At 33.2% G+C, this 11,565-nt stretch overlaps 1 protein-coding gene across 3 annotated transcripts in view; it reads left to right on the plus strand.

Moving 5' to 3' along the window:
• The window catches only part of VTI1A (vesicle transport through interaction with t-SNAREs 1A), a 238,793-nt gene that overhangs the window by 57,500 nt on the left and 169,728 nt on the right, over positions 1-11,565 (plus strand). For all 3 annotated transcript variants that reach the window (XM_083363832.1, XM_083363830.1, XM_083363831.1), the window contains exon 4: positions 3,674-3,751. In XM_083363832.1, coding sequence (XP_083219958.1) covers positions 3,674-3,751 — 78 coding nt within the window. The remainder of the gene's footprint in view (positions 1-3,673; positions 3,752-11,565) is intronic.

Consider the following 11,565-nt stretch of genomic DNA (forward strand, 5'->3'; position numbering starts at 1 on the left):
TGTGACAAAAATGTTTGTGACAATACATGTTATCTCTGCTAAGAATGGTGTAACTATATTGCACTAAATAGTTGTACAATGAAATCTAAATTATAAGCCTTCTAACATACCTTGCTGTGTCTGATTCATATTATATATTTTCAGACAGATGTTATTTTATAGAACCAGCTCTAGGTTTTAAAACCTGCATGCTTGGAGTAGACCTATTTTCCAACCCAGAATTTTATTCATTATGATAGTCTACTGATAAGTACATGATAAGTACAGGTAAAGCAAGCAGGAGTAAGGGTAAGAGTCAAAAGAGGATGAACTCACCAATCTATCTCTGATATTTTCTTTTTTCTCTTTCTAGTTATCTCTTCTGACCCATACAAACATTAGACTGCAAGGAAGTAGCGATTACGTTTTCCTAGAGTGCTTAGCTGATCTTCTATGTCAGCGAACCCCAATGTTTTGGGCACCAAGGACTAGTTCCATGGAAAACAGTCTTCCCACAGACCATGGAGATCGTGGTTTCGTGCACTACCTAGAGACCATGCATGTGCAGATGAAGCTTCACTAGCTTTCATGGCCCAGTTCCTGACGAGCCATGGACCAGTAGTGGGCCACGAACTAGGGGTTGGGGAACCCTGTTCTATGAAAGGTTTTGAATTTACAAAAAGGGTTGTGTGAATTTAGCTTGAGGGGTTCTTTGATCTCCAAGATCACCAACTGCCTACCCTGCCTCTAAAGAGTCACAGCTTGCCCAGTAGCTTAGCAGAAGGCAGACTTGGGGTAAGTGACAGTTTACTCTTGAATTGCTGGAATTACATCATTATTTATTATAGCTGTTGGGAGCTGTTTGACCAAGGGTAACTAAACTGTTAGACATTAGCAGTATAAAGTAGTAAACCTTAAATAGAAAAGAAGGACTGGATCATGACTCACATGCATTTGTAACTTCATTCCTTTTTTATATAAATCAAACACAAAATAAGGTATTATAATTGAGCATTCTGTGTCAATTTGTTAGCTTTTTAGTAAAAAAAATATTAGAAAAACAAAATCGATCTCCCTATGAAATTCTTGCATAGTGCAGTCTCCCATTGTGATGAAATGAATAATTTAATCAGGGACTGTGATACCAGAGCTTCTTTAATGGTTCCCATTTCCTTTAATGCTGTAATGGCTATTTTCACTTTGTGTGTGAGACTGTTCTTCCTGAGATATACACATAATAAATAATAGTAATAGAAATAGTTGTAGTAGTAGTAGCAGCAACAGCAGCAGCAGCAACAGCAACTTAAAATGTATTTTCTATCAAGTAGCAGTTATTTTCAAAAAGTATTTTGCATCTTACCTCTGTATAAAATGAGGGATTTCATTTGACTAGTGTTGTATTTGGTTTCTCTGTTTGCTAGTTTGTGATAACTCGGTATTTTGGGACGGGTGGGTCCATTTCACAATTTAATAAAATTTAAAGCAAATAATTTAAATGAATGTTTGGCAGTTCATAAAATGGCTGCTAAAATGGCATGACCTCAGGCAGAAACATCATTTTCTAAAAGGCAAATTAACATTCTACTCTCTACCATCTTCTTTATTTATTCCCACCCTCACTAACCAACTATTAATCTAGCTTTCTTTTATCTTTTTTCTAAGTAAGTAGATACCTTTATAACCAAAAGATTGGGCTGCAACCACTCATCATTTGTATTTTATAAGAATAAGAATGCCTAGGGGCACATAGCAAATTCAGAGGCATTCTTGAAAATATCAATGATTCTAGAGGCTGTTATGTTTTTAGTATATGCTCGCTTTCTATTAAATTCAATTAAAAATAAATTACGCTTTAAAAATAAGATTGGTCAGGGCATCAACCTCATGCATCTTTTATGCACAGAACGAAACCAAAACTATTTTCACACACACATATGTGTGTATATGTGTGTGTGTGTGTATGTATGTATGTATGTATGTATGTATGTATATCTATCATCTATCTATCTATCTATCTATCTATCTATCTATCTATCTATCTATCTATCTAATCATTTATGTTAGTGCAGTTTAAAATAGGTTTACGAAATGAAATTATGTATTTAAATTAACCTTCTAAATATGTATATAGTCTTTGTTCAGACTATATAGTTTAGCATAGAAACTAAAGTAACTAAGGTAAATTCTATGGACCTTGTATAATCAATGGAGATTGCCAATCTAGCCTTCTAACATCAATCTTTTTGCAACCATGAAAGCAATCAATATCCATTTCTATTGTCTACAAGTTTGCTTACTAACCAATGGTAACCAATGGTAACCAATTCAAAAGAACATGAGCAAAACCCAGTGAATTCTTTAGAGCAGGCATGTTAAACTTGAGACATCACATGATGTCACGCGACATATCAGGACTTTTCCCCCATTGCCGGCAATGGGGTGGGCATGGTTTTAGCAGGACACATCCGGCCCGTGGGCCAGCAGTTTGACATGCCTCCTTTAAAGCAAATTAACCAAAAGGAAACCAGTTACACAGCTGACCATGTATATGGCCATGCATTGCATTATGAGCATCACTTTTTTTTTTTCTAAATAGGTCCACAGGTGTCTAATTCTCCCTCATTTTAAATCCACATAAGCTTGCTTGAAAGTCTTCTGTTATCATTTTTCATCGTACATATTTATGTAATGAGCTTTGGTATGGGATGCTATTGCATATTAACTTTCATGCCCAGTGTTACTATTTCCACTTGTTTTACATGATATGAGAAAAACATAAAACACAAGCCCCTGCATTTAGTTTAAGTCCAGCACATATTCTTTTCCAAAAATTCTTTTCAATCTAATATTCAAAGAACTAGAATTTCTTTTATTGAACCTATCTCCTATTGAATAAAAGAGCATATTACTTATTTTTCCTGAACAGCAGCTTTCAGTAATTCTTTGCATTTCAGTTTGCATAAATCAATCAAATACCCAATGAAAAGTATATCTTTTCTTTGTCCAAGTTTTTTTCCCCTTTGAGTGCAGGATAGTGATTTTACTGCGTGGTTCCAATCAATGGGATTCTAGGCTTTGCCATTAGCCTTTAGGCATATAAGAATTCTTACTTAAAAAGTTTTACATCTGATATATAGAAGGTGAAATAGAACAGTCAACTTTTTTCCCCTCTTGTGCTTTTTTATGATTTTCAGTTTTCTTACTGGCGTATTTGTGCATAATAATATAATTATTACATGGAAACTCTTAATTGTAGAATCTGAATTATGTGGCATGCAATGCAACCATTGTTCTTTTAGTATTGGTAACAATATAGAAGATATTGTAATCAGACACTGATACTTAGAGCCGGGTTATATAAAATGACAGGCTATTTTAAGATTGGAGAAAGAAGGAGAATGCGATTTAGTTCATACTAGATATAATGGGAATGGTTTTGGATTTCTTTTTTCTATGAAGATGCAAGTTGCTAGGCTAATTTGATCTAACAATTATAAACTCCTCTGAACTTTTTGATGATTTTTATTATATTTGTCCTCGTTTTGTTAAAACAACTTCTTGAGAAGTTTAGAAATTTGTATTAAGTAGGCATCCATTAGAGGGCTCTCGAGGTTTTGAGTTTAGCAACCTTGGTAGTGATAGTTCCAGAGCTTTGCTTGCTCACATTTCTTTGTTTTTCTTTTATATTTTACAGAAAAGGTCACGGATTGCCTACAGTGACGAGGTGCGGAATGAGCTCCTAGGGGACGATGGGAATTCCTCAGAGATGCAGGTAGGATGCTAATCAAGAAGCCCTAGTGGGTGGCTGGAGGGTGAAGGAGGTCATTGGCCCACTGGGCTTCTCAAGCTGCTTCTTAACAGCATTAGTAACAACTCATGTGGAAGTGATACTGTTTAATGCAAAGCTGGGGTCTTAATCAACTTCAAAATGATTCTTGGAGATCTTACAATTTAACTCTTTATCTTGGATCCCTGTCTGTTACGTTTTTTTAAAAAAATAAACAAAAAAACATAATATTTTCTTTCCTTTTTCTTTGTTATTTAGTACTTAAGGAGTACCTTTAAACACAATATTTGCCAACAAACTGAAACATATGTAAAAGGAATACAAATTTACATAATACAGCTTTGATAAGAGGGAAATATAATTAATTCAACACTGGAAGGCAAAACAAATGAAAATGGGGTTTCAGAATATCACAGTTTCTTTTTCTGTGTAGTTGCCTCTCTGAACCAGATTCTGTTCTATGTACAAAACTGAAATTATACCAAAACTATATATGTGTAATTAACTTTGTACAAAATGTTAGCATTTTTAAGAAATGTGAAATATTTCTGAATATTTTATCCAGAGTCTCCATTGTGCAAGATCAGTTTCCAATATTGCAAGGAGGGTTTTTAAAGTTATTTTGTTTTCATGGTTATGCACCCTTCTTTTACCCAAAGCTTACTTTGGATAAAGATCTATAATTTTTTGCTTTCATACGTTATAATATTTTAAAATAATTTTTTACAATTTCACACATAAGAAAGATAATGTACATTGGAGCAATGTAAATTAGTGAAGATAAAAGTATAATTATTTAATGTTGTGAAAAGTTTGCCACTGATCTTAATTTCTATTAATAATAATAATAATAATAATAATAATAATAATAATATAAAATAAAGTAAAGTAAATAACAATAATAATAAGTTGGAAGAGACCTTGGAGGTCATCTAGTCCAACCCACTGCTCAGGCAGGAAACCCTATACCATTTCAGGCAAATGGCTGTCCAGTCTCTTCTTAAAAACTTCCAGTGTTGGAGCATTCACAGCTTCTGGAGGCAGGTTGTTCCACTGGTTAATTGTTCTAACTGTCAGGAAATTTCTCCTTAGTTCCAGGTTGCTTCTCTCCTTGACTAGTTTCCATCCATTGCTTCTTGTCCTGCTTTCAGGTGCTTTGGAGAATAGCTTGACTCCCTCTTCTTTGTGGCAGCCCCTGAGATATTGGAACACTGCTATCGTGTGAAAATGTATTATTTGTTACTATTTAGTCTTTGTTCTCTAAAGTACATTAATAGAAGACGTAAAGCAAATGTCTATATGTACTGTGTATTTCTTATGTATCAAAATAAAATCTATATGTGATATAACTCAGACAAAAAATCAAGTGAACTTTCAATTTTAAGACTGCCTAGAGTTGTGGGGAGTGCGACAGCATATACATTTAATAATTTAATAAATAAAAATCTGAAAATTTAAGTTGCTATGTTTTTATTTTATACTCTATGATCTGTTAACATATATGCTAACATACATAGCTGATGTGTTTCAGTAATGATATTTTTAATACATACTTTGTTTTCTTTTTTCTTTTTAATCATCTGAAAATGGACATATTTTTCAGAAAAGGTCTTTAATATCTAGCACTGTTCACAGAATTTATTTATTTATTAAATTTATTGGCGGGTCATCTTATTACAGGATAATTCTGTCAAAAAATTGATATTACTTTCAAACTGGGCCTTGGTGGCGCAGTGGGCTAATGCCTCCTTAAGTAACACCAGCTGCCTGCAATTAGTGCAGGTTCGCATCCCACCAGGCTCAAGGTTGACTCAGCCTTCCATCCTTCTGAGGTAGGTAAAATGAGGACCCAGATTGTTGGGGGCAATAAGCTGACTTTGTAATAATGCTGCTTGGGGGCCCCCAAAAGCCCTAATAAGCAGGCATATACATAGAATGAAGGCTATTGCTAAGCACATTGGTTTGTGCTTAAATTGTAAGCCGCCCTGAGTCTTCGGAGAAGGGCGGGATATAAATGGGATTAAAATAAAAAAAAAAAACTTAAATTTTCTACATTGTTTTCATAGTATGAATTTTGAAAGGAAAGAAATACTAGTTTTGATAAAATGTAAGCCATTGTTTGAAAGAATACATGCTTTATTTTATTGTCCCCTTTAAGAAGAATCAGTTTATCCTGTGGTGAAAACTGATGGTTTTTTTATGTTTTTAATGACTAACAACAATAAATTTAGCTACACATGTAAAAACAAAAAGAAAGGCAGGTAATGTCATGAAATTAACACAGAAAGCAAGTTTACTCTATAGCAAAAAAATATAGTGATTTCATTGTCCGAAGTCAGTTAATATTCTGTTTATCTATATCAGCCTTTTTGTTGATATCAAGTATACTATCCATCCATCCATCCATCCATCCATCCATCATTGCTTGACTAGTGAAATTTATAATAATAACGTGAACAAAGATAAACAGATTTAACATACTTTGACAATAGAATAGAATAAAGCTGGAAGGGACCTTGGAGGTCTTCTAGCCCTGTCCCCTGTCAAACAGGTGAACCTATACCATTTTAGATAAGTAACTGTCTAGTCTCTTCTTAAAAATCGCCAGTGATGGAGTGGCCACGATTTCTGAAGGCAAGCTGTTCCACTGGTTAATTGTCCTCACTGTTAGGAAAATAGTGAGAAATTTTTCAGTAATTTTCTATATGTTGGTCAGCTCCTTTGGGGCTGGATCTGGAAACTTCAGGAAATTGTCTTTCAATATACAGAATTTCCTATTTAATGTTTCTGATTGATGAATATACTTCAATATACTTTACACTGGATATTATTAAATTTATCTGTTCTTGGTATAATCATTTAAGTTTAAACTAAAGAATGAAAGTCATACTCAATTTGTCAGGAATAACATAAACCAGTGCATAAATAATGGAAAAGCAAGTGTTCTGTAAACATAAGAATAAACCTGTGGTTATGACAGACTAGGGGTATTAACATATACACATTACCTGCTGCATAGTTAAATAGAGAGCAAAGAAAGTTGAGAAAGCTAAAACAAATCTAAATTAGGCATTTCCAGAAATAGACAGAATTATCTGTAATGTATTATTCTCTTCTTTACATAAACACTGTGTACTTTATGCAAGTCTATACGTTTGATGGCATTGTTTTTCTGTCCATGAAAAAATGTTAAATCTAATAAATACACTACATAGAATATATCCTCAAATAATTTCTAATAAATTATATGATTGGAAAATATGGTTAGTAAAATATTAGACATTCTATATTACAGCATTTTGGTCCTTGAAAAAAACCAATCTTGTCTGCCCTAATAGCTTCATTAGAGATAATTATTATGTTATCTGTCTAGCTTAATTATGTTTTTTACTTAACACTTTTATGCTCTGCCTATCCTCTATGGTACTGTAGATAGTATAGACTAACTTGACGTACTAGTTTATGTAAAAGCTATTTCCTACATTGCATTTTAGTATTTAAAGTAGAAATTTGGATAAATTTTACTGAGTTCAGTGAACTGTATATTTTTTTTCTGAGTGTACCTTGCCTTTTATTCCACTACAATCAAATAAAATACTTTTTAAAATATATAAGATTTACATATGTAAATATGTAATATTTCAGTGTTTTGTTATTTTCTCCTAGAATAATAATATTTATTTATTCAAAAATTATATATGTCTTTTTTCTCAGTGAGTTGTTTATGTTTGTATAGCGAAGTTTAAGCAATACTAGGACACTAGTTACGTAGTTAATAAATGGCATGCTAGATTGGTAACTTGCTTTCAAAAGTATAAGAAATTTTAATTTCATTACTAAAACAATGGAAGTGGTATTTTTATTGCTAGAAACTGGGAAACTGTGAGCTTTTGTCCCACCTAGGGCATGAAGCTAAGTGACCTTGTACCAGTCACTTTCTCTCAGCTCTAGAAAAGAGGCAATGGAAAACTACGTCTAAAACCGCCCTGAGTCCTCAGGGAAAGGGCGGTATATAAATGCAATAAAATAAAATAAAAATAAATAAAAATAAAAAACCTTGCTGAGAAAACTGCAGGGACTTATATAGGCAGTCTTTGAGAATTGGACACAACTGAATAGTAGAAAAAAAATCTCTATATAACTAGACCTCTCTGGATGAGAGAAAATTCTTAATAATTTGTATACTAATTACAGTATAAGTGTGTAAGTTGATAAATACAGTACAACAAAGCAGCTGTTACCTAGAGGAAATATTTTGTGATTATATGGTTACCTAATTTTTGCTATCCTAATTCTGATAAAGACTTGGATTGCCTATGCATTATAGTGTATCAAAACTCCAAAACGCTTCAGATGGGGAAAGGGAAATGGGTCAACTTAATTCCCCAAGATCTAAAGAAGGTTGGTATCACTTTATATAGCCTGGCAGAGCAGATCATTACCAGTCACAAATCTGTTCCATACCGAGAGTATATAGCAAAATAAATAGACTGTCTCACAAGTTCAGAAAATTGTGTGTTCGACCCATGATAATGTGTAAAGGGCGTTTAATAGAGTTCAGCATTTATTCGTTATCTGTATGTGGGCAGAGACGGCACTACCGTTATCAGCTTCTTGGGAGGGAAATTCCATGGTTCTCCATGTCATGTGATCTGCCTCACAGACCCATGCGCTCTCCGTGATGCAGTTTTGATTCTACTCAGAGCAGAGCAGAAGGCTTAGTCACAAGAGATTCCACTGGTTCAAACCAGCGTAAACCAGATTTTTTTTTGTCTACAAAAGAACAGATTACCACTTGTATCAAGTGGAGGAGGGGAAGAAAAAGAGAAGAATCTTTGTTTCCAAAATATGCTGATTATTATAACCTAAAATTGTGGCTGCACACATATTTATCCTTTCTGATTGAATTTGGCAGGGTTAGGATAGTGCTTTTAAAAACAGAAGTTGTAGCATGTCATCAAGTGTCATAACTGTTAAATGAGAGAAAAATCTTTTGTTAATTTGAATGAATATCTTTCAGACATCATTTTAAAAAGAAAACCACCCATTATTTAGCCTAGCTGTAAATCCTACGCAGAGCTTAAATTCAGCCATGCAGCACAAACAAGATAGAACTCTCTTTCGCTCTTTCTCTCTCTTTTTGACACCTATTGAAAAAACAAATGTGGAGCATTTTAAAACTTTCATTCACTATGGTAGAGTGTCATGCCCCAAATGGTTTCTATTGCAGAATAGTAGTTTTAAACTTTGGCCCTTAAGCTATCATAGCCATTACATGAATGGTGACCTGCAAAAGGGGATGGGGGTGAGCATAGTGATGCAGTAAACTTGGAAACCATCTTTTTTGGAAATGTTTATCTTTTGGGAGAAGAAAGTGAGGAGGAAGCAAGAGAGCGAACCAAGAGTGCTTTTAATTTAAGAACAGGTGGGGCTGGATTAGAAAACATGCTTTTCCCTTCATTTTTTATCTTTAGAAAACTAGAGCTATTGAATGCAGCACTCTTCTTAAAAATTAAAATGTCTTCATTTTTATTGCTTGGCATTATAAATGTTTAAATTCTAGATCAACAATATGAGCATAAGGAATCATTTAAGTTAGTTTTGTATCTCTCTCTCTCTCTCTGTGCTGTGTGTGTGTGTCTGTACGAGAACATCATTCCTAAATTTACAACCTAATTCAAAATTATTTTCCACATGTATGAATACACTGGTAATGGCCAGTTGAAGAACAAACCTTCTCAGTTGTAAAATAGCATATTCTCAATAAAGAAAATTTTCCCCTTCCACCATAATAACTATAACTATGTGTGGCAAATAGACTGAGTGTATTTATACCTTAGCATAAAAGGCTACTATTTTAAATAAAGATTATTATGCAGTATAGCTGACAAAAACAATTGAAAGGATTCTTCTTTTGTTTAGTTAATTAGACTACACCATTTTAAAGAGCAGAATAGTGAAATGTAAACTTTTTGAAGTAAATTCTCTTCAAAAGCATAAAGAATGCTATAGTCTAATAAAACAGTGCCACTATTTGCTTCTTCCTCATTTATATTATTTGGATACATAACACTACAATACCAAATAGTGTAGACTAACTAAATTTAGATTAAAAATAGTACACTTTAAAATGCCATATAAGCTGGTGTTTCTATAGCCATCAGTTATAGTTATTCTGGCTGATTTAGTAAGATAGATGTACAGAAAGACATAAAAAGGCAGATGTCAGTACTAACAAAATAAAAAATGTAGAAATCTTGTATATACAAAATCACTTCAGCTGTACTATCTTAGAAGAGAGGAATAGTAAACTTGTTTTCTCCTTTTTGTATTATAGACTTCTATGAAGTCATTCCCCTTTATTTCATGATAGTGTCTTAGATGTGGTTTAAAAGAGAATTTCACACTATTCTCTTTGTTTAATGTGACAGTGTGCGAAAGTGATCTTTATTCGTTCAAAAAACTCTGCATGTAGTCTATGTTTAGGGTCTTTTAATGTGTTTGTCTGTGATTTTTAAATGCTAAACATGTAAACAGATAAATTGTCAATGTTAATTCTGTATCCTGTCACACAACTGATCTTTCTTTCCTGCCATTTCTTTCCTTTTTATCTTTTTCTGTGCATTCATGTTGCAGTTGATAAAATTACGTGAAGAGGTGAGTATTTTGTTGCCTAGCTTTTTCTTTAAAGCTAGCTTTTCATATCTGAATAAATCTTTTTGGTCACTTACAGAGAAATCTGCAGAATGCATGCATTATATATCTATATATCTATATTTATCCATATCTCTTTAAAAATGTTCTAGCACTGTGTGAGTCTTTTCTGTAATAATCATACATTTCATCAGAATCCCTAGGTCATACTTTTAAAATTACAATTCTTTAATAGCACTAAGAAAAAAGATAATTTAAAGGATCTGTAAAAAAACCCCACAAAAAACTAGTATTTGATATGTGTTTGAAATACCATGTTGAAATCAGATCCTGTAATGATATCTGCACAACAGAAGGTACTGTAACAGTAGGGGGAAAAAAACCCTCTGCTTGAAAGGTACAAGCAATACCTCATTGTGTAGATCTACCAGCATACAAAACAATATGAAAATATTGCATGCACGTATACTGAACTGTAGATGTATGCTCAGTTGTGCCTCCTGTATTTATTATTTATTTGTGCATATGCTGTAGTGAATGCAAATTAGGATCCTTTTTCATTCCAGGAAATGACCAGAAGAGATAACAGTACTTCAAAAGTAATATCAAATCATCAAATGATTATTTCTTGACATTTTCTAGAGTACTTTTGCTTTTTTTAGATTTGTCCTTGGTTTTTTTTCTTACACAATTCTCTCTTTCTGTCTCTGTCTTTCTCTGTGTGTATGTGAGAGAGAGAGAGAGAGAGAGAGAGGGAGAGGGAGATAGAGAGAGAGAGAGAGAGAGTTTAAATCAAATTCTTACTCCTAGAATTTGGTATAGTAGAAGTTGCTAGGGAACAAGTTTTTTGAGATAGTGGCATAATAACACCTTTCAGTTCTTGCAAAGAGAGACAAAACAACAAACTGTGTTTGTTTATTCTTGTGGTATTTGGTAAATAACCTCTGTTATAAAATGCCTGTATTTCAAAAAGGTGGGACAGAGAAGGGATGATGCTTGTTCATTGAAAAAAAACTGGAGAATAACCAAATGAAATACAGTACAGGAAATTTATTACTGTGTAGATTTCCTTAATAAATCAATATTTTTTTCATCAATCAAGTAGTTTGAATTTCCTCCATCTATGTGAATTTTACATAGATAGT

This window comes from Vipera ursinii (assembly GCF_947247035.1).
Source record: "Vipera ursinii genome assembly, chromosome: 5".
Taxonomy (NCBI): Eukaryota; Metazoa; Chordata; class Lepidosauria; order Squamata; family Viperidae; genus Vipera; species Vipera ursinii.